At 43.8% G+C, this 23912-nt stretch overlaps 1 protein-coding gene across 1 annotated transcript in view; it reads right to left on the bottom strand.

Annotated features, from left to right (window-relative positions):
* Window positions 1-23912, bottom strand: part of OBSL1 (obscurin like cytoskeletal adaptor 1) — a 152983-nt gene that overhangs the window by 117137 nt on the left and 11934 nt on the right. Inside the window, exons 3-5 of the mRNA XM_073634270.1 lie at window positions 12850-13116; window positions 5223-5483; window positions 312-587 (exon numbers count right to left, since the gene is read on the bottom strand). Coding sequence (XP_073490371.1) covers window positions 312-587; window positions 5223-5483; window positions 12850-13116 — 804 coding nt within the window. The remainder of the gene's footprint in view (window positions 1-311; window positions 588-5222; window positions 5484-12849; window positions 13117-23912) is intronic.

The raw sequence follows: 23912 nt of genomic DNA, 5'->3' as shown, positions 1-23912 counted from the left end.
ATCCACTAGATTTTAGTTAGGGGTATCAGAGGAAAAGGGGCTGAATACAAATGCATGCCACACTTTTCAGATATTTATTTGTAAAGAATTTTGAAAACCATTTATCTTCCACTTCACAATTATGTGCAACTTTGTGTTGGTCTATCACATAAAATCCCAATAAAATACATTTATGTTTTTGATTGCAACATGACAAAATGTGAAAAATTTCAAGGGGTGTGAATACTTTTTCAAGGCACTGTATGTTTACATACACTTTAATTGGAATGGAGTTCTACTCAGTCAATGAAAATCAATGCAGGTTTTCTTACCTGTCACTGTGACGGAGAAGCTGATGTTGTCGTCAGCAGAGTGACAAGTATAATTTCCCGAATCCAATGGTTCTAAAGAGGAGATGAGAAGCCGCCTCATTCTGCCATCCGATTGGATTGAGAAGCGTCCGCCGGCCTCCACCTCCTTACCATCTTTCATCCAGCGCACTTTGGCCCCAGAGCTGGGCACCTGGCAGCTAAGACAGATGGGCTGTCCGGCATCCATAGTTCTACTGACCGGCTCCCCAGAAGCTGCAGCAATGCTGGACCCACGAGCTGAATCAGACAAGGATAGATTAATGCACATCAGAGGAAATCCTGGACTATCTTTGGTTAGGTGTGCATGAAGGATGCTACAGAGGTTTTACCCCCCCTCCTCTTCTACACAATTTTGCATTATGGTGTTCTTTTTTAATGTTGTACCTCATTCCAGTCTAGGTTTCCGAGAAGTGGCATTTTAATCTTATTCAGGTTTATTTCCCATACAAACTAAAAAATAAACAGCGCTCACACTTATATGTATACAGATTTTAACAGAAATGCCCATAAAGGTCCCACAAAAAAACTCATGTTCAGGGTTCCATATCTCCCACATTACAAAATTGTAACAATATGTGCTCCACTCCACCATGTGCCAATCAACATATACCGCACTCACCAGATCATACATATACATATAAGTGTGAGCGCTGTTTGTTTTTTCAGTTTTTTTGCTTAAACACTAGTTGTGTGTAGCAGCAACTACACAATTGTTTTTGAGGAGTCATTCACTGAACTGTAAGCACGGGTGTTATTTATTTTCTATTTCCCACACAGCCCATTGCCTTGTCCATACACTGTCCGTTTAACACGGATATTTCCAGAATACATAATACATAAATACACAAAGTATTTCCAGGCCTATATTTAAATGACAAGGTCTGCGGGGGGGAGCATATATCTGAATATAGATTGTCATTGCCAGATAATATGACCACTCTTCGGGCATGAGCCACCAGAAAATTAACCCCCATAATGTCTTGCCAATGGCAGTCACCAAAGGGCCACTGTACATGAACAATTTTTGGGCCTCTAAGTTTGCTTACTGCCAAAGTATGTAGACATATTCTCGCTATATAGATTGATACCTGTAGATAAAGAGAAGCTTTTTGGTCCACCATGCCCAACCTGTGGCCCTTAGGTGTTTCCAGTGTGGCCCTTGGACCCCAGCAGTCTTAGGTGACATATGTCCCCAGCCTCTGAGGGTGTACTCTAGTCATTGCCTTGTCCAATGGCATATGGTTGTCCTCCCTCCCCACTACTCCACTGGCGTGCATTGACAATGTGCTGGACCCGTACATGCTTATGCCATCACCTCCACCAGTCATGGACCACTGTGATCCCTGTTTCCATACTGCACAAGTGCTCATGTTCTGTGTTCTGGAATAAGTATGCAATCACAATTAAGCGTACCTTGCCGAAGTACAACTGACCATTGCCCAGACCACCTCTTTCATGCAGGTTAGGGCATGGTACATTGAATTGTACATGAGCATAGGACAAAGCAATACACTACTGAAACACATCAGACTTTGGGGGTCAAATGTGCTTGGGCAAGGTACATACACCCTAGTGTGAGTGTACCCTAACTTTCTACTATGGTATGGCTCCAATCTCAAACCACTCTAGTAGCACAGTCTATGACCATGTTCTTCAGTAGGTATTTAGTCTATGACAGTTTCCTGTAGCATTACATATATCAAATATCATACGCGGCCCTTTGGTGACATGAGGGGCCATATTTAAGGCCCACTATACATCATAAATTGACAACCAAAGAACTCTTTCATGGTCTTTAAAACTGAATTCAAGGCATGACAGTTTTTCCATAGTTACATGTTCCAGCTTGGACCAATGTAAGTATGTGTGTGCCACACCTGTGAGATGACCCTGGAAGCTGGAAATCACTGTAGTAGGTACCACTACTGGTGATCTCCACTAGCTTCTGGGTCCTGTGATTGGGGGGGGGGGGGGGCGAGGCGCCCTGTGATGAGGAGTCAATCCGATTGGGGGGCTTGCGTGAGCGGAAAGCTCTGCGATGGGGGGATTGTGTGATGGGGAGACTAATATATAGGGGGCCTTTGATGTATAGGAGCAACTCTGATGTGATGGGGGACCTTTGATTCGAAGGGGTGACTCTGAAGTGATGTAGGGATTCTGATGCAATGGGGGGGACCTCTGATGTGTTGGGGGACCTATGGCTTGAAGGGGTTACTCTGATGAAATGGGGGACCTCTGCTGTGATTGGGGAATCTCTGATGTTATGGGGGACTTCTGATGTAATGGGGGGACCTCTGATGTAACGGTGGGCTTCGGATGTGAAGCTAATTTAATCAAGGCGATAGTGTGTATCATCCCAGGTTTAGGTTTCCCGTTGATAAGCAATGTTTACTTTAGACTAGGGTGTCTTGAGATTTTGCATACTTTTTAAAGGGTGCCGCAAATGAAAAAGGGCTGAGAAACATTGCCTTGGATGATGCCTGAACAAAGGTGACACCATCCTTCTCTAGAGAAAGACAGACATTTTCAGGGGTAGTCCTGTGATCTCAGTGAGTGGTAATAATACTAATAATGGAAGGGGTAGATTTACTAAAATTGTAGAGTGAAAAATCTGGTACAGATCTGCATAAAAACCAATAAGATTCCAGTTTTTATTTTTTTGTCAAAGCCTAATTGAAGAAGCTGAATTTAGAAGCTGATTGGCTACCATGTTCAACTGCACCAGATTTGGCATAAACGAGAGTTTATTCTTCCACTTAGGACAGTGGGCTTCCCCATTTAATATAATAATAAAACCTATCAGTGCTGATCCATACACAGTCCAGTTATCTGAAGTAACCAGTAATCTGGCCAGGTATGGGGGTCTCTTCATTTTATACATCAGCCTGTTATTACTTTTCCTTGTTCTCGTAAAGTAAGAAGAGCAGAGCTGTGATAAAGATCGGGCATAATATGATGCAAAGCTGGAGGTAAGAGGAGACCGACACATTTGCTTATCTCATTAGTAAGTTGCTTCTGAGATGTATATTGTGCCAACTCCTTACAGAGTGTCCCTAACGCAGCAATTTACAGGCAGATTATTATTTGAAGCAGTGTTCTTATGCAACCTTTAAAGGGGAACTCTAGGGAGATGACAAAACTACCCTCGCCATGGGGTTCCCGCTGCTCTGCAAGGCACAATATTCCCATGCAAACGTTCCTTAAAGTGGATGTGAATGTAAGTGGCTGCAGCAGCGACCACCTGCTGGAAACCCAAGACATTCAAAATGAGATGTGTGTCACCAGCTCACCAAGGATCTCCCAAAAAGTTCCAAAGCATTATTCGGCAATCACATCATAGTTACAAAAGAGACATTTCAAAGCCTCACAGGACCCCTTCATTAGTTATGTGACATGGGCACATGCTTGATGAAGGGGTCTCCTGCAAGGCTCTGAAACGTTGCTTTTGTAACTATGATGCGATTGTCAAATAAAGCTTTGGAATTTTTCTGGAGATCCTAGGTGTGCTGGTTACATACTTGTCCCCACACTGCAAGGGTTGAATACTCATTTATCAGGTACCTTAAAATAGCAAAATTTCTTAACTAATCCTTTGTTCCCCTGACAACTGGCACTCTCCACTTCCCTCTGATATTTTTGGTTGTGAACAGGCCTTCAGTGCCCTTACTTACTGACTACTGATCCTGCATTGTATGTGATGAGGTCAGAGTGCGACCAATAGATGGTCGAAGAGAAGCGACTTCAGGGCAGGGGTCACACAGAGAGGAACCTACAGAGCAAGGAAAATAACACTGCTTTTTTAAGATACCCTACACCAAAAGGAGCATTTAGCCCTTGTAGTGTGGGGGGAGAATCACTGCAAAGGTACTTGTGTCATTTCCCCACAGTTCAGCTGAGTGCCCACCAGGTCAGATGTTTTACAGCACCATCAAGCAGTTCTGAGGATACCATTGAGAGCTGTCAACCTTTTTCTCCACAGCCTCAAAAACTCAATTTTCCAGCATGTTCCAGAGGCTGGACTACACCTGTATGTCTGGTCGTGTTGTACAATAGAAAAGAATGAACCTCTGTCAGGTTTCTATTAATGTTTGTGTCTGGGAGATTTCCCCTTACTTCCAGTCCTGGTGTCCATTGTCATTTTATAATAAGAAAAGAACCCGCGCCGTGGAAAAAAACTATAACAATTCTAAATAAATGCAAAATGTATATATGTGTATATGTTTACCAGTTAGAATGGTATTCTTCAAAACACGCAACAAGAAAGCAAATATATTTCGAGGGTCAAAACTCCCCCTTCATTAGGGCTGGGAAACAAGACAACATAAATCTATCAGATGAGTATCTAAGACTGTAAACAATCATCTATAGTGTAAAAACAATGGTATTGTATATACTCTAAATGTTATACAATGATCATGATTCTATGTGCAATTTCAGTTAGCAATACTCAGCTCACGTCAATTAATTTTGATGAAGGGGAAGTTTGAGCCCCTGAAACGCATTGGTTTTCTGTTTACATATCTTGATGAATATAATTGTTACTGGACTTGTTCAAAACCCTGTGGTGTCTTCATTCTTCTAATACTCTGCAGGCTACTGCAGGATTCTTTGAGACTGACAGCTGACAGAAAACTGCATATAAAAAGGCAGATTTTGACTCCTGTTTGGCATCCACTCTGGGGTCCATAGCTCCATCAATACATATTTCCTCACAAGATTCGAGATGAGAAGACTAATATTGGCCATGATCCAATGACAGCCCAGTCCTTGGAATCAGCTGTGTCTTTCAGGGTAAAGATGTGAGCTGTTTTACTCTCTTTTAATGAAAGCCCATGGTTTAAATATTTATACAAGCTTTTTTTGGTTACTTACCTTTAACTCGAAGCTGGCATGTGGATTCAGAAAGTCCAGCATGGAACTGGATGATTCCACTATCCTTCTGCGTTACCCCCACCAGAACCATGACATGTGTCCTTCCAAAACTCTGTACCACTGTCCGGTGATCCTCAAACATGATATGACCATTGTGGGTCCAACCGACCTGCTCCACTTCACTTTCCGTCTCTGCACAAAATGCTGCGTTTCCACCCTCCGCAACCTCCAAGCGACGGGGCAGCCTTTTCACTATTGGTCCTGGGAGATAGAGAAAACATGGTGGTTACAAGGAACATCACAAGGAGACATGGATCTCCAAATGTAAGAATTTCATTGTTCTGGCAAATAAGAAAGAATGGCAGTGGTGACCATTTGATACAGCACTTTTGTCTAAACACACCTGAGACTTATAAAAAAAAAAAAAAAAAAAACTGAGCTGAAATTTTAAATTTTTAGAAATTCACAATTCAATTAACAAAAAAAACCCCAAATGTGTTATCCACGCTACATAGAAATGACGTACAACTGGGCTAATAATGGGTAGCCGCATCCAACCTAATTGTGTTCCAACAAAGTGAAGTAAATAAAAAGTGCAAATGTTGCTGTGCCTATACTCTTTGTACTATTATGACTATTACGTGACCGTGATGAAACGTGCGGAGAGGAGGTGACGCTGCTAAAACCGGAAGTGACGCAGAAGCCTTCGAGCCCTGCTGTCAGTTTGGGAGTTTAACCACTTCTGGACCACCCCACGCAGATATACTGGAGCAGGACCGGTACGTGATTATGAGCACAGGGTCTGGGGCGTGATTGTGAGCGACCCGCCGATCGGTCTCAGGAGAGCCAGAACGGTGGTCTGCCTATGTAAACAAGGCAGACCACCATTCTGTCAGAGGGGAAAATGGAGATCTTGTGATTCTGCTAAGCAGAAACACGGATCTCTGGTTTCCCCTAGTCAATGCACATCCCCCACAGTTAGAAAGCACTCCCTAGAGACACATTTAGCTGCTTAGCGACCACCAAATTTACTGCGGCAGGGCGGCCGCTCTGCGCCAGATCACGTACCTGGTACGTGATCTAACACTGTCGGGTCTGGGGTACGCATGCGCGCCGCCAGCAACCTGCTCCTGCTACTTCATGAGCTGTCACTTCCCATCTTTTTTTTCATATTGCTTTTTGCACATATGACTTTAAGCACTGCACTATTGTTTATTTTATGTTTTTTCTGCACTATATGTCTATTGAAGTACCAGCGGCTACCTTTATGCCGCGTACACACGGTCGGACTTTTCGGCTACAAAAGTCCGACAGTCTGTCCGACAGACGTTCGACGGACTTTTGTCAGACTTTCGGCGGACTTGCGGCAGACTTTCTTACGAACAGACTTGCCTACATACGATCACACAAAAGTCCGATGGTTTCGTACGTGATGACGTACACCGGACTAAAATAAGGAAGTTGATAGCCAGTAGCCAATAGCTGCCCTAGCGTGGGTTTTTGTCCGTCGGACTAGCACACAGACAAGCGGATTTCTGGGTCCGGCGGAGTTACGACGTAAAGATTTGAAGCATGTTTCAAATCTAAAGTCCGTCAGATTTGCGGCTGGAAAAGTCCACTGAAAGTCCGCTGAAAGTCCGGGGAAGCCCACACACGATCGGATTGTCAGCCAGCTTTAGTCCGTCGGCGTCCGTCGGACTTTTGTAGACGAAAAGTCCGACCGTGTGTACGCGGCATTAGTCTCTGAGCGCAGTTTTTATACTTACCGACTAGTGAAGTGTTGTCAGTGACAGAATTGGCCATCTAACATGTCCCTTATGCAGGAATGTCAGCCTCTCTTACCCTTACCACATCAATGAAAGAATTATCATGATGCCTTATTTAGTCTGAAGACACTTTATTTCTTGCTGGTTGGTATACTGTATGTAATAGTTAATAGAAAAAAGCTTATCTAGGAAAGAATTCAATTGGAACGTGAGCCAAAACATTTTCTGCATAGAGTGAGGAAAGGTTAGAACCTCTGCCAGGTTTTAATTGCTCTCTGTATCCCCGCTGATTTTTCTTCCCTTCCCCGGCATTTTATCAGGAGAGATTTTAAACCTTCCTCACGCCACCCAAAGTATTTGGCTTCATTTCTACTTTAAAGTGTTTGTATTTATCCACAGGGAGAGGGGTACTGTTGAGTGATTTTAATTGGTAAGCTCTGAGTCCTTATCTAAAAGCAACCATGATAAGATGAATTGTAGGTACCGCCATGGGCATCTGTTTGTTAACATGTATCCAAAACTAAAATTTTTATATTTCTAGTTTTGTATAGAGCAGAGGTGTAATTACTGATTGGGAACCCCCTAGAAAAATTTTAATGAAGCCCCCATGTGTCCTCTCTACTGTCATTGATCTTGTACCATGTATGTCTAAATCAAGGACGGATAACAGGAGAGCTATCAGCATAGTCCGTACACTACTAGAGACCAGAGCTTCTCATTATGTCAGTGGTCAGTAAAAGAAAAAAAAGAATTGTATTAGCAATGCCGTTACACAGGTACTGAGATCTTCACATTTGTCTATTTTCAGATTAAGATCCCTTTTTAGGAATAAGATCCCTTTTTAGGAGATTTCACCACAGTCTACAGTAATTCCAGCAATCCTAGCCCAAAGGGGTTTCTTTGGCCCCAGAAACGCATTGGCTACTGCATGTCTATTGGTTGTCACTATACTGTCAAGGATAAAGACATATGGACTTTTGAGCTGATCGTTTGGTGGACTATTCCTCCTGTTCACCCAAAACTTCTCACGCTGGGAGGTTCCCACCCAGTGAGATCACCCACCATTTTGTGTTGTCTGAGTGGCTGAGGTTAAAGCAGAACTTCACCCAAAAGGGGAAGTTGCACTTGTTTGCCCCCCCCCCCCCACTGCCACATTTGGCACTTTTTTGGGGGGAGCAGTTACCTGGTTTTGACAGGTACCCGCTCTCACTTTCAGGCAGATAGCTGTAGCGATCTGTGCCGGAGACTGGAGCTCCTCTTTAAGTTGGCAAGAGCTACCAACTTAGGGACATTTAGGGGAGTCCAGTACCTTTTTTCCCAGTGTTTATCTGAGGAGAGGACTTTTTATAGCCTGAAGCAGACTGCATTAGGCACACTGGATCAACTTCAGTGCTGGCAGGGAAAATCAAATAATTTGATGGACTCACAATGATATGGATATACTGTGGTTATCCCTGGCCAAAAACAGATCCTTCTGTGCTGAATCCAGGAGTCCTAATGTCATGGCCATTGGTAGGCTTAGCAGGACCTGTAATGCTGCAACATGTTAACAAAGGGTCCCGCTTCTTCTTGCTGGATGTTATTAGTTGTTGATCTTGATCATTATAAGTTAATCTAATTATTTGATCTTAAGTTGACCAATTTTTTGCACAAGGTCAATGGTCTCCAAACTGCACCCTGGGGACTAGATGAGGTCCTTTCTTTGCCTTTACTCTTCCTTTGGGGCACCATTCCTCCCACTGACACCAATGATGGGGCACCATTCCCCACACTGGCACCAATGACGGGGCACCATTCCTCCCACTGACACCAATGACGGGGTATCATTCCTCCCACTAACACCAATAATGAGTCACTATTCCTCCCATTGAGAGCAGCAATGGGTATGCTATTCCTGCCACTAATAATAATGATGGGGCACAGTTTACTCCCACTGAAAGCGGGAAATTTTCAACTCCTAAAGGCCCTGTTCTTGCCCCTTGAAAGCCTGAAGGACAGTAAATTATCCCTTTGTTTAGAAAGTCTGCAGACCCCTGCAGTAGGTCAATGTGGTCTTGTTGATTTTGTCTTGAGTTGGGTTAAGCCCCTGTTGAAAGTGAAGGCGCGTCTAAAATAGTTCAGCTTCTTGTCTGTTCTTTAGGTGGGTTTGCGCTGTCTTCTCTTGGCTCGGCCTCACACAAGCACTGGAAAAGTGGCCGAGCAGTGGATAGAGTGACACTTTGGCTGTTTTCATCTTCTTTTCACATGTTTTCAGCACTTAGCATTAACATCAAGCCGTTAGATCGTCGCTGAAAAAGGCAGCTGACAACAAATCTAAAAATAGGCATGTTTTCTGGCATTTTATAGCTGTAATGACAACTGTGTGTGTAAAGGACAAATAGCAAAAGGCTCTTACAAATTAAGTTGGTGTAACAGATGTTGGTGGGCTGATTGCTGTTGATAATATATTCATTAAAATCATTAACAACTCAATTGTTTAAAATGGAACAGCTGAATACACATCTGAAATACAAACAAACCCGCCAAACAGGTGACATCATGTGATCAACTAAGAGTGCAGAGAGAGAGAGTGCAGAGGGGGGTGCAGAGAGAGCACACTTAGGGTACTGAGAGACAACACTGAGTTGTACAAAGAGAGCATGCTGAGGATACAGAGAGAGAATGCTGAGGGTGCAGAGAGAGAATGCTGAGGGTACAGAGAGAGAATGCTGAGGGTGCAGCGAAAGAGAGCACGCTGAGGATACAGAGAGAGAATGCTGAGGGTACAGAGAGAGAATGCTGAGGGTGCAGCGAAAGAGAGCACGCTGAGGGATGCAGAGAGGGAGAGCATGCTGACAGTTGCAGAGAGGGAAAGCACAATGAGGGGTGCAAAGAGGGAGAGCATGCTGAGGGGTACAGATGGAGAGAGCATGCTGAGGGATGCAGAGGGAGAGAGCATGCTGAGGGATGCAGAGGGAGAGTGCACGCTGAGGGATTCAGAGGGAGAAAGCGCGCTGAGGGGTGTAGAGAGAGAACACTGAAGGGTGCAGAGAAAGAGAGCACGCTGAGGGGTGCAGAGGGAGAGAGCACGCTGATGGGGTGCAGAGGGAGAGAGCACGCTGAGGGGTGCAGAGGGAGAGAGCACGCTGAGGGGTGCAGAGGGAGAGAGCACGCTGAAGGGTGCAGAGGGAGAGAGCATGCTTTGGGGTGCAGAGCGAGAACGCTGAGGCGTGCAGAGAGAGAGAGAGAGCACCCTGTGGCTAAGCATACAAGACCCAACATGTGGGGTATATGTTAAAGAGGTGTTAGCATACAACAGGGCAGGGGGGACAAGAATGGAAGGGTCAAAGTTCCAAAGATGCGCAAAATAGGAGTTCAGGGGTGTCAACGGTTTCAGCAACAATTACACCTATATCAAGGTAACACCGCCATTCCCAGCGATTCCAGCATTCAAATAGCAGCACATAGCCAGTATGGAATTACAAGTCCCATCAGTTCTATGCTATTTCTTTAAAGCTGAATTCCAGGCACAGCAATTTTTGCATAGTTATATCGCATACCTCCCAACTTTTTAAGATGGGAACGAGGGACACTTATTAGCAAAAGTACATAAGAATTGGACACAACCCCTGCCCTGCCCCCTTAAAGGAAAATTATACTAAAAAAATGATTAGTTAAACCCACAAGTGTTTTTTTTACCACTACAATTCCTTTATACTGGCTTTGGAAATTTATAAACGCAGCAATTTAGAACTTGGATGAAAGGTTTAACACTGGGAAACACTTTCTCAAAGATAAAAAGTGCATTTTATAACTATATAGATCAGACCAAAATGAGGGACAAATGAGGAGGACAGAGGGACAAAGGGACTTTGTTCCAAATCAGGGACAGTCCCTCAAAATCAGGGACAGTTGGGAGGCATGATATCGTACCAGCTTAGACCAATGTACGTATGTATGTTCCATGACAGTGGGATCCCCTGGAGCTTGGAAACCACTGTAACAGGCACGGCTACTACCGTGATCTCCACTAGCTTCCCGGGTCTTGTGCCTGGAGGTTACTCACTCGCTCAGCACGGTCGCCATTTAGAGAAGGCTTTCCATTTCCACAATGAATGCAAAGTGTTTTCTGAATAGACGAGTTGGAATTTGTGATAACACTACCCCACTTCTCTACTTCATCCAATTAGAAAATTGCATTCACTGAGAAAATGCAAAGTGTTTCCTGAATGGCGCCTGAGTGAGCAACCTATTGTGTTCACTCAGGGACCCAGAAATTATTCGTAATTTGCAATGCCTACTACAGTGATTTCTAGCTTCCACGGGTAACCCGCAGATATGGTATATACATACTTGTCCAAGTTGGACCAATATAACTATGTAAAAATTGCCATACCTAAACTTTAGCTTTAATTCTCTTTCTTGTCTCCTGTTAGTAAGATCCTGTACCCGAGTGTTTCCTAAAATCTAACTATACTGACCTATATCACACTTCACTTATGCAAGCCCACCTAAGCACCTCCCCTTCTAGACCCCAGTGGCTGAAACATTTTAGGATAACAGCACTGCAAAATGCAATATTGCCTGACTGCTCCCAGTACTGACACTCCTCCTCTGTGTCCTATTCTAGAGATTTCTCTGTAGACACAACAGGAAGTAAGAGGAAATCTCTGCAAAGTGACATAAATCCCATGGCCCCCAACTGTCCCTGATTTCGAGGGACTGTCCCTGATTTGGAGCAATGTCCCTCTGTCCCTCATTCCTCCTCATTTGTCCCTCATTTTGGTCTGATCTATACATATGTATATGAAATGCACTTTTTATCTATCAAAAAGTGTTTCTCAGTGCTAAACCTTTCATCTGATTTCTAAACTGCTTCATTTGTAAATTCCAAAAGCCAAGATAAAAGGAATAGTATTGGTAAAAAAAGCGCCTGTGAGTTTAACAATATTGTTTTTTTGTACAATCCTCCTTTAAGGGGGAGTGACAAGGGGTATGTCTTATTCCTGCATACTTTTGCTGATAGGTGTCCCTCATTCCCATCTCAAAAAGTTGGGAGGTATGAAATCTTCATTGACAATTATCACTGAAACATGTTCCCCTTTGGAAGATTTCCCCTCTATTCCTATTCTGGTGACAACTCAAAATTTTGGATTTTCTCTTAGACATCCCTAATCATGGACAAAGAGCAATAAAAACCCGACAGGCATTCTAATCTCTCACCAGTCACCACTCTATCCAAACAGAGCAAATAAAGTGTTGGCTTTAGATACCCTCAGGCTGGCCATACACGGTTCGAATCTCAGCCAGTTCAGCAGGAGCCAGACGAGATTCAAACCATTAATGGGCAGGCTAAAGGAGCACCAAGTTGATCGATCGACTTGGGTACAACCAGCCTGCCGAATTCTCTTGCGATTATCGCTAGTGGCTGCTATAGTCGCTAGCAATAATCACTGTCTTCTCACTGTCTGTGTTGATGAGGGAATCGTGCAAATTTCTTTCCTGCCACCCGTGGCAGGAAAGAAATTTGCACCATGTATGGCCAGCCTTACTGTCAGTATTTAAACATACTTTTTGAATTAGCTAAATGGAGTAAAACTATTTTTTTACTCTACTAATAATTAGGTTTTTCTATCGTGCCATGCCAGCAAAAACATCATATGATAGTGGTAAAAAAAACCTCTCCAAATGAAGAACGAACTTTGGGGTAAATGCTACACGAATTTTGATCACTAGATGGCAACACAGAACCAGCGCCCCTCATTATGGTAGATTGATGTGTAATTTGCCCCTCCCCATCAACTGAGCATGTGCAGCATCTCTAAGGAACACAGAGAAATAAGAAATAATGTAAAATCATGTTAAGGAAAATTGGACCTCACCTCTGACTGCAACCTCTGCAATACTCTGCGCCCCTCTGTGAGTCTGGCACACGTACACCCCGTCATCATCTGTCCGAGCTCCTCGAATGATCAGTCGCCTAATGGGTCCATGTTCTTCCATCTGGTGCCGTTTTCCTGGGTGAAGTCTCTGATCTTCCAGGTACCATGAGGCATGGGTTCCCTCTGGAACGGAACATTCCAGGACTGCATCCTGACCTTCTCTGATGGCTATGTCTCTCAACGGGGTGGGGAAGCGGTCACCTACCTCTGCGGAGCAAGAAGAGGCAAAATTGAATAGTATGGAACAGTCTTTTGTGTAGGGCAAGGCTTACTTTTGGCAATATTGTCTTACAACAATTTTTTTTTATTATCTACAAAATATATAGACAAAAAAAATTAAAATTATATATTATATTTCTTTACTGACCAGTGTTAAGCACAAGTGTACGGGAGTATTTTTGCTTTGAAAAATACACCCTACGCAAGCGCATGGAAACCTGAGTGCTGACATTTATGGACATAGAGATGCGTATGGCATTTGCCTTAAAAAGATTGTAAAGTCTAAACAGTTTTTACCCTAATGCATTCCTTGTATTAAGGTAAAAAATGTTTAGGTGTCAGCATCCTTCCTCATCCCCCCTTTTACTTACCTGAGCCCTTATTTGATCCAGCACCGTGCACGTCTGCAGCTCTTCTCTCCCCTCACTTCCGGGTCTTGCATAGAATGCATTAAGGTGAAAAAATGTTTACCTTTACAACCCCTTTAACAATCCACATGTAACATGGGCACATGTATTCTGCAAAAGTAAGCTACAGACAGTATCATCTTTTGACCGCATAAATACCACAACCTGTTCATCTGTTTGTATCCTGTCATGTGCTGTAACCTGATGTTCAGAATAAAAGCATCTTGTGGATGGGATCTGTATTTGGTGAGTTCAAACTATCTGAGGATTGTCTTCAGTGATTATCTGCTTATACAGGCCAGGCATAGAGGTCTCACAAGGGATAGGTCGCTTCACAACCATCGGAGTCAGAATAAACATTAAACATATACAAATCCTTTAATTAACATGCTTATTAGGGGATGCCTTAGATTTGAATGTGGTGTTACCAACAGTATGGACAGTCTCAGTGACAGGGTACACTAACAGTGCATATTGGGCTGTGGAATTTATCTTTTTCTTTTACAATTAGCTTAGCTTACATAAAGCAGCACCATGCCAACCTGATCTCAGTTTGAAAAAAAAAAAGGCTTTTTTAGGGTTATTTTAGCAGTGACACGTACTTTTTTTTTCAAGCGTAAAAGGCCAACTTTAAAGGGTTCACGTTTACAAAAAAAATGGCCTATGCAGATAAGGGGTGTCTGTAGATAAAAACAAACTGCACAGCTCTGACTAAGGTTAAATAATGTCCTTGCTATAGGTGTAGGCCATTCACATACTTCATGAAGCCTGACTGGAATACTCCCAGGACGTTGTTAGGATGTTACTAAGTGAGGCCTAGTCATTATTGCTCACCTCCTCCATCACAGGAGCGAGCTCTTATCTGATTTCACATACTCTTTCTCTCCCTTCAGCAGTAGCTCTGAGAGCTCCCTCCTGTGATGGTGGAGGTGAGCAGTGATGACTAGGCCTCACTTAGCAACATCCTAACAAAGTCCTGGGAGTATTCCAGTCAGGCTTCATGGGGTATGTAAAATGGCCTACACCTATAGCAAGGGCATTATTCACTTTAGTCAGAGCTGTACAGTTTGTATTTATCTACATGCATTCCTTATCTGCATAGGCTGTATTTTGGTAAAGGTGAACCAACCCTTTAAATGGCAGAATAGTTTTGTGAGGCTGTTCTGTTTTCACAGATGCAGAACTGTCCTGCTGCTGGCCAATTTCTTTCAAAATCCCATTAAGCGTAAATAGACGGCAGATGACACAGAAGTGTAAAATCGGCCAGCAGCAGGAAAATTTTAAATAGCAAGGGTAGGCCCAAATTTGCTAGAGACAAAGAGCATAGGCTAGGGTTTTAATGCAAGAATTAGGACACTACAGCGGATGCAGCAATGTAAATATGGCCAGTAGAACATCATACACATTAGGGAAAATAAGTACAGGAAAGTGGTTAACTAAAAGAATTAGGAAGCCGATTACACAGCAGTGTACAACTGGCCAATAGCAGGACAATCTTAAAGGATATGTAAAGGTTCAATCAAAAAAAAACAAAAAAAAAACAAACATTTCATACTCAGCGCCTCTGTGCAGTTGGTTTTGCAAAGAGTGGCCCAATCCTCCTCTTCTGGGGTCCCTCAGAAGCTCTCCTGGCTCCTCCTCTTCTCGAGTGCCCTGTTGGAAAGGCCGCTCTCCCTCGGGGCACTAGTGCAGGCGCACTCCCATGTCCTGCTGCTGCGTTCATTGACACAGACAGCAGGACTCGGCCCCACCCCCCAACTCCCGCGTCATTTGATTTGATTGACAGCAGCGGGAGCCAATGGCTGCGCTGCTGTCAATCTATCCATTCAGGACCCGAGACACCGGCCGGAGCTGGTGTGCTCATCCCCGTCGCTGGAAAGACCGGGTTCAGGTAAGTAAAAGGGGGCCTTTGGTGGGCTGCTGCATCACAAGAGGTTTTTCTTACTAAACCCAGTAATATGAAAACAGTTCATCCGCCCCTTAAGTTCCACAGTGAGTATAACAAGCATGCTATGCTGCATATACAGACTGATTTTACTGTTGTGGGTTTAGTAACACTTTAATGCATAGAATGCATTAAGGTGAAAAACCTTGAGGGTTTACAACCCCTTTAAATAGCAAGGCTAGAACTAAACTTATTAGAGTCGATAAGCATAGGCTGAGAAGTTACTGCAATAATTAAAATATTACAGAGGAAATAGCAGTGTAAAATCGACCAGCAGCAGGAAATTTTTAAATAGCAAGGCTAGATCCAAATTTTCTAGAGACAAAGAGCACAGGCTGGGGGTTTAATTCAAGAATTAACCGTTTGCCGACCAGCCGCCGTCATTATACTGCGGCAGGTCGGCACGATCTTGCGAACCGTCGTAGCTATACGGCGGCTCGTGGGATCGATATAAAAGGCGCACGCTGCACAGCGGGGGTGCCAATGCTCTTGGCCAATGGTCACGATGACCGCTGGCCACGAGCGATCGCGAGCATGAGGGACAAAACACAGAAGTGTGTGTACATAAATCCGTGTTGTGTTCTGAAAGGAGTGACAGATCGTGTGTCCCTATTAGCTAGGAACCACGATCTGTCATTTCCTCTAGTCAGTCCACTCCCTTTTCAGTTAGAATCACCTCCCAGAGAACACCTTAACCCCTTGATCGCCCCCTAGTATTAACCCCTTCAGTGCCAGAGACATTTTTACAGTAATCAATGCATTTTTATAGCACTGATCGCTGTATTAATGCCAATGGTCCCAAAAATGTGTCAAAATTGTCCGATGTGTCCGCCATAATGTCGCAGTCACAATAAAAATCGCAGATCACCGCCATTACTAGAAAAAAATAAATAAAAATGCTATAAATCTATCCCCTATTTTGTAGACGCTATAACTTTTGCGCAAACTAATCTATATACGCTTATTGTGATTTTTTTTTTACCAAAAATATGTAGAAGAAAACATATCGGCCTAAACTGATAAAAAAATTGCCTTTTTTAAAAAAAAAATGGGGATATTTATTACAGCAAAAAGTACAAAATATTGTGCTTTTTTAAAAATTGTCGCTCTTTTTTTGTTTATAGCGCAAAAAATAAAAACCGCAGAGGCGATCAAATGCCACCAAAAGAAAGCTCTATTTGTGGGAAAAAAAGGACATCAATTTTGTTTTGGGTGCAACGTCACACGACCGCGCAATTGGCAGTTAAAGCAACGCAGTGCCGAATCGCAAAAAGTGCTCTGGTCATAAAGGGGGTAAATTCTTCCAGGGCTGAAGTGGTTAAAGGCTAACTCCACTTTCATTGGGAAAAAAAGAACATAAAAAAATAATATAGCATATACAATTGCAATACAAGCCACATTGAAATTCAATGTTATTAAAATTGACCTTTCCTTTTCAATCTGCAGTGCTGTAATTTTCTGTAAAATGCAATATGGCAACCTGGGGGTGTTCTGTAACACAGAGCACCTCCCCCCCAAACATAATTTCCTACTTGTGTGATTGGCTTACTGATTTTACCAGATGTCTGCACTAACATACAAGTCAGATTTTTGGCATCCATCCCCTACAACAAAATTGTCATTTTTGCTAAGATACTCTCAATAGGAAATCACGTCTAAAGAGATGCAGACCCAGCAAGTTTCCAGATTAGAGCCATGCAGGTGCAGCAGCTGATTGATAGTTATGAAACCACTCCCTTTATATTCACCATGCACATGGACACCAACAAACAAACAGCTCTTTCTTTAGAATAACAAAAAGTAGGAATCTGCATAAAGTTTGTTAAAATCCCTGCAATGTACACAGATCACCCAGGGGGGCGTTTTTTTCTCAACAAAAGCGGACCTACTCTTTAAAACACTACAGAGGATACAACAGTGTAAATATGAACAGTAGGACATTTTTAATGAGGGAAAATTGGTCAAAATGCATTAGGGAAGTGAAGTAAAGGCAAGTGTTTTGGAAAACTGCCGACAACACAGCAGCGTACAATTGGCCAATAGTAGGCTAATTCTAAAGCGGAACTTTCCATCTATTAAATCTTCTGCCCTCGTTATTTTAACTTTGGATAGTAAAACATTTTTTTTCTGCGAGTAAATACCTTATACAGCCCACTTCCTGTTTCTTGTCTGGTAAAAAGCCTAGACTTATGACATCTTGCACAACTCACTCTCTCACTCTCGTGAGAGTTTGCCAGGTAGGGAGGGGGGGTGAGTTATAAGAGGGCCAATGAGAACTCCAGGGCTGCAGAGCTGGAGGTGTGCCTCTGTGTGTCTGTGTAAATCCGGGAAGTGAACAGGCAGCAGCTTTAGCTGCCCACAGTTAAAATTGCTGCAGCCACACTCAGTGGAGGGATATTTCTGCAGCATATTTAGCAAGTACAGAATCACAGTATATATAAAATAATGTGCAAAGTGGTTGGAGGGAAGCTTCAGAATGGCAAAGTTTTTATTACAAATTATGCGAGCAGACTGCAGTTCCTCTTTAAATAGCAAGGCGAGACAAGAAGCATAGGCTGGGGCTTTAATACAGTAATTAAGATAATACAGAGGAAATTGCCAAGCAGCAGGACACTTTTAATAACACTTTTAATAAGGGATAATAGGCCTAACCGGAGTATGCCTTACTTTTCATAATAAGAACATAAAAAAAAGCATAATAAATCATTTGAGTTTGCATGAGCACTACGAGCTGGGACCCAGTACCACTGACAGGCTGATCTAAAATAGTGGTACTAAATGAACATTTACTCTTGATCAGTCCTTGCGCCAGTCCTTTGATTCTATAGAAGTCTAAAGGTCTTGTTTCCAGTGTCCCACATAGGAGGACAGATCAAATTAAAATTTTAATCAAACTCCACCTTTTTTTAAATACAATTTTTTTAAAATATTTTAATGGTTTCTAACACTGTGCTTCTTTCTCTGTGAAAAGCCTGTTCACAGAGAGAGAGAGAGAGAGAGAGAGAGAGTGAGGAACAGTGTCCTCTGCAGGCTGGAACATGCATGTAATTACCATAGTCAGGACCACCCTGTGTGGATCTCAAACGTTAGTTTGTGACTGGTAGCTGTCAAAACTAGGAACATGCTTCAAGTTGACAGCCTCAACTTAGATAAATGTTCTCACATCAGGGACTGTAATGTTAATCAACAGAATGTGGTTGTCTAGTGGTTAAAGGGTCCATCCACCTTAAATGGATACTTAGGTATTGGTAGAGGCTGGAGAATCTACACTAATGCCCTGTACACACGGTCGGATTTTCCGACGGAAAATGTGTGATAGGACCTTGTTGTCGGAAATTCCGACCGTGTGTGGGCTCCATCACACATTTTCCATCGGAATTTCCGACACACAAAGTTTGAGAGCAGGCTATAAAATTTTCCGACAACAAAATCCGTTGTCGGAAATTCCGATCGTGTTTACACAAATCCGACGCACAAAGTGCCACGCATGCTCAGAATAAATTAAGAGACGAAAGCTATTGGCTACTGCCCCATTTATAGTCCCGACGTACGTGTTTTACGTCACCGCGTTTAGAACGATCGGATTTTCCGACAACTTTGTGTGACTGTGTGTATGCAAGACAAGTTTGAGCCAACATTCGTCGGAAAAAATCCTAGGATTTTGTTGTCGGAATGCCGGATCAAAGTCCGACCGTGTGTACGGGGCATAACTCATTTCTCCCCAGTGGCTAACTCTCTGCTGTTGAGATCTGCAGAGCGGCCTCGGTCGTTATTAATGGGTCCCTCTTGCTCCAGCTTGAATGTAACTTTATATTACAAAGAATGTGACAAAAAGAGTGGGAACACACAAATATTCAAGGGTGGGGTAACAGAGACAGGAACTATGGCATGAGAGTTTGCTGCCAAATTCCTAAACAGATAATAAAACATAAGTGTGGATGTATTATTTAAAGGAAACATGTGCTGCCTTTTTTAACCGCTTCCGGACCGCCACCACATTTACTGCGGCAGGACGGCCCAGCTGCGCAAAATAACGTACCTGCACGTTGTCTCTTCTTCCGGGTCTGGGGCACGTGGGCGTACCACCGGTGACCCTCTCCCACTGTGATTGGACACAGAGGGAGCCAATCAGCGCGTTCGGAGGCTGATTGTTGACAGGAGAGGCAGAACAAACAGCGGTCTGCCCATGTAAACAAGGCAGACTGCCATTCTGTCAGAGAAGAAAATGAAGATCTTGTGTTTCTGCTAAACACGGATCTCTGTTTTCCTCCAGTTAAGCCGTCACCCACACAGTTAGAAATCACTCCCTAGGAGCACACCTTATTATTATTATTATACAGGATGTATATACCGCCAACAGTTTGTGCAGCGCTTTACAATAAAAAGGGAGACAATTCACCAATAGTATAGTTCAAAGCAAGAAGGTTAGAGGAGCCCTACTCCTGCCAGCTTACAATCTAAGAGGGAGGGGCTGGTGAAACAAAAGGTAGGGACTGTGAGGGATGAACTGATGGGAGAAGTAGAAGATTCGGTTGTTAGCTGGAGGCAGGATAGGCCTCCCCGAAGAGATGAATTTTCAGGGATCGCCTAAAAGTGGACAGAGTAGGAGATAACCGGACAGATTGGGATAGTGAGTTCCAGAGGATGGGAGAATTCTGGAGAAGTCCTGGAGACGAGCATGGGAGGAGGAGACAAGGGAGCTAGAGAGCAGAAGGTTTTCGGAGGAGCAGAGAGGATGGTTTGGGTGATACTTGGAGATAAGATTGGTGATGTAGCTCGGGACAGAATTGTAAATGGCTTTCTATGTTATTGTTAGCGTTTTGAATTTTATTCGTTGGGCAATGGGAAACCAGTGAAGGGATTGGCAGAGAGGAGTGGCGGACACTGAACGGTTGGTAAAGTGGATAAGTCTGGCAGCGGCATTCATGATAGACTGAAGAGGGGATAGTTTGTGGAGAGGAAGGCCAATGAGGAGGGAGTTACAATAGTCAAGGCGAGCGATAACAAAGGAGTGAATAAGTTGCTTAGTGGGGTCAACGTATTTTGGAGATGTTTCAGAGGTGAAGTCTGCACGATTTGGACAGTGATTGGATTTGGGGCTGAGAGGACAGGTCAGAGTCTAGGATTGCAGCTAGTACCTTGGCATGAGGGGAGGGACTGATGGTTGTATTATTGATCTTGATGGAGAAGTCGGGGGGAGAGGGCACGGGCTGGAGGAAAAGTTATGGGCTCAGTTTTAAAAAGATTGAGTTTGAGGAAGTGGTGTGACATCCATGCTGATGTGTCGGTTAGTAAGTTAGCAATGCGAGAGGAGACTGAAGGAGTGAGGTGAGGAGTAGAGAGATAGATCTGTGTGTCGTCAGAATAGAGGTGATACTGGAAGCCATGGGAGTTTATTAACAGGGAGGAGGTGTAAATGGAGAAGAGAAGGGGTCCGAGGACAGAACCTTGAGGTACCCCTACAGAAAGAGGAAGTGGAGAGGAGGAAACAGAGTTATAGGTCACACCGAAGAAGCGCTGTGATAGGAGGTAGGAGGAGAGCCAGGAGAGAGCAGAGTCTTGAAGGCCAAGAGAGTGGAGTTTTTTGAGAAGGAGCAGATGGTCAACAGTATCAAAGGCTGCAGAAAGGTCAAGTAGTACAAGTATGGAGTAGTGGCCATTGGTTTTAGCAGTTAGTAGGTCATTAGTGAGTTTCAGTAGGGCAGTTTTAGTGGAGTGTAGCAAGCGAAAGCCAGACTTAAAGTGATTGTAAAGCTTCAATTTTTTATTTTTTTAAAATAACAAACATATCATACTTACCTCCACTGTGCAGTTTGTTTTGCACAGAGTGGCCCCGATCATCGACTTTTGGGGTCCCTCGGTGACTCTCGCGGCTCCTCCCGCATCGTATAACCCCCTAGGAGAAGCGCTCTCCCGGAGGGTTACCTTGCAGGCGTCCATGGATGCCGAATGTAGGACTCGGCCCCGCCCCTCGTCGTCCGTGTCATTGGATTTGATTGACAGCAGCGGGAGCCAATGGCTTCACTGCTATCAATCTATCCAATCAAGAGCCGAGAACCCTAGGCAGAGGGACAGCGCATCTCCGCCATGGGAAATTCCAGGGCTCAGGTAAGTAAAATGGGGGGGGGGGGGGCTGGGGGGGCCGGTCACTGCCAGGTGTTTTTTCACCTTAATGCATAGGATGCATTAGATGAAAAAACACGAGAGTTTACAACCCCTTTAAGGGGTCAAGAAGGCTGTCGTCAGGGAGGTAGGAGCTAAGACGGTTGTAGACTAAGCATTCTAAAAGTTTTGATGCAAATGGGAGCAAGGAGATGGGTCTTAAGTTGTTCAGGCTGGTGGGATCCAGTGAGGGCTTTTTAAGTATGGGGGTGATCAGGGCATGTTTTAGAGGGGAGGGGAAGGTGCCAGTAAAGAGGGAGAGATTGAAGATGTGAGGGAGCATAAGATAACCCTTTGATCGCCCCTGATGTTAACCCCTTCCCTGCCAATGTCATTAGTACTTTTTTTTTTTCACTGATCACTGTATTAGTGTCACTGGTCCCCAAAAAGTGTCACTTATTGTCCGATTTGTCCGCCGCAATGTCACAGTAATGCTAAAAATTGCTGATCGCTGCAATTACTAGTAAAAATAAAAATGCCATAAAAATATCCCATAGTTTGTATACGCTATAACTTTTGCGCAAACCAATCAATATACGCTCATTGGGATTTTTTTTACCAAAAATATGTAGCAGAATACATATTGGCCTAAATTGATGAAAAATGTTGAATTTTTACATTTTCTTATTGGATATGTTTTATAGCAGAAAGTAAAAAATATTGTTTTTTTCTAAATTGTCGGTCTTTTTTTGCTTGTAGCGCAAAAAATAAAAACTGCAGAGGTGATACAATACCACCAAAAAAAAAGCGCTCTTTGTGGGAAAAAAAGGACATACATTTTGTTTGGGTACAGCCTCGCATGTCCGCGCAATTGTCAGTTAAAGTAACGCAGTGCCCTATTGCAAAAAATGGCCTGGTCAGGAAGTTGGTAAAACCTTCCGGGGCTGAAGTGGTTAAACATGTGAAATAAACACAAAAACGGCTCTGGAGGCAAAAGGGTTAAAAAATACTTGTCATAAGAGAGATATTTAGGCTTTGGTTATAGTCCTCCTTTTTTTATAAATTTCTAGTTGCCTGGTTACTGTATGGGATCGATACCTGTAATTATAGTATTTAGTATATGAATTCTTTTTTTGTTTCACCTGCCTTCCTTTATTATAATTTTCTCCACCTTTACATACAGACCAAACTGTCCACAAAAAGTGAAAGTGTCAGGGGTTGGGAAAAACCATTATACTGCATGGAGGTGTTTACAACATTAATCCTATAGTCAGGTAGACAGACCTTTTTCCAAAAAAGTAGCTGAAGTAAGACCTGGAAGTTCAGTAAGAAGGTGCATGACAGCCTCAGCCTGGGCTCCAACCAGGCCACACCCCGAAACGTTTCACTCCGCTCACAGGACTTAGTCATGGGGAATCAAGGGTCATGGGTGGAGTGAAACGCGTTTGGGGTGTGGTCTGGTTGAACCTGGGCTGAGGCTGTCATACACGTTATGGGGTTTTGCAACTTCCAGGACTTTTCCCTTTTCCATTAGATGCTTCACCATATACAGTGGGGAAAATAATTACTTGATCCCCTACAAACTACAGGATGAAGATAAACAAGTGCAGCCTGAGCAGGGGGCAGAGACTGTGTGAGCAGCTGCGGGAGGAATGTCTTCTCCCCCAGGCACCATGACTGACTTGTAGTGTGGAGATCTAGAGTGGCTAGCTCCGGCGCTCCACATCCTCTGGCTGCCTGTCATAGTGATACAGTGAGAGCGAGGAAAGCCAACTTGCACAGGAGTCGGGCTGTATCCTGTCTCCACTGTCCTCCTAACCCCGCCCTCCCTCTGCTGCTTGTCCAACCCAATACTTTGCCTCCCATTTGTGCCTGCCCACACTCCAGCCACCTGCAGGCAATGCACTTGCACTGTACGGTGAGAGGAGTTTTGTGGGCAGCTGGATGGGGGACACCAGCCTGAATGGGAGAGGCATAAATGGTGAGTGGGACTTCCATCCTCAGAAAAATCCCCCTCTCTGTTCCCACCCCTTTGTGCTATGCACCTTCTTTCCCCTCCCCCTTTCTTTTTCTCTCTCTACACCCCCCCTCTTTTCTTTACCCCTGTCTTCCTCCTCTACCTCATTCACTTTCCCTCTCCCCCCCTAGGCTAGGGCCTGGCCTGTCCGTATACCACCCTAGCCTGTCCGTATACCACCCTAGCCTTTCTATTTACAACCTTAGCCTGTCTATTTACCACCCTAGCCTGTCGATTTACTACCCTAGCCTGTCCATATACTACCCTGGTCTGTCCATACTACCCTAGCCTGTCTATATACCACCCTGGCCTG

The sequence above is a fragment of the Aquarana catesbeiana genome, linkage group LG06, assembly GCF_042186555.1.
Source record: "Aquarana catesbeiana isolate 2022-GZ linkage group LG06, ASM4218655v1, whole genome shotgun sequence".
NCBI classification, from domain to species: Eukaryota; Metazoa; Chordata; class Amphibia; order Anura; family Ranidae; genus Aquarana; species Aquarana catesbeiana.
This window is presented reverse-complemented; position numbering and strand designations above follow the sequence as displayed.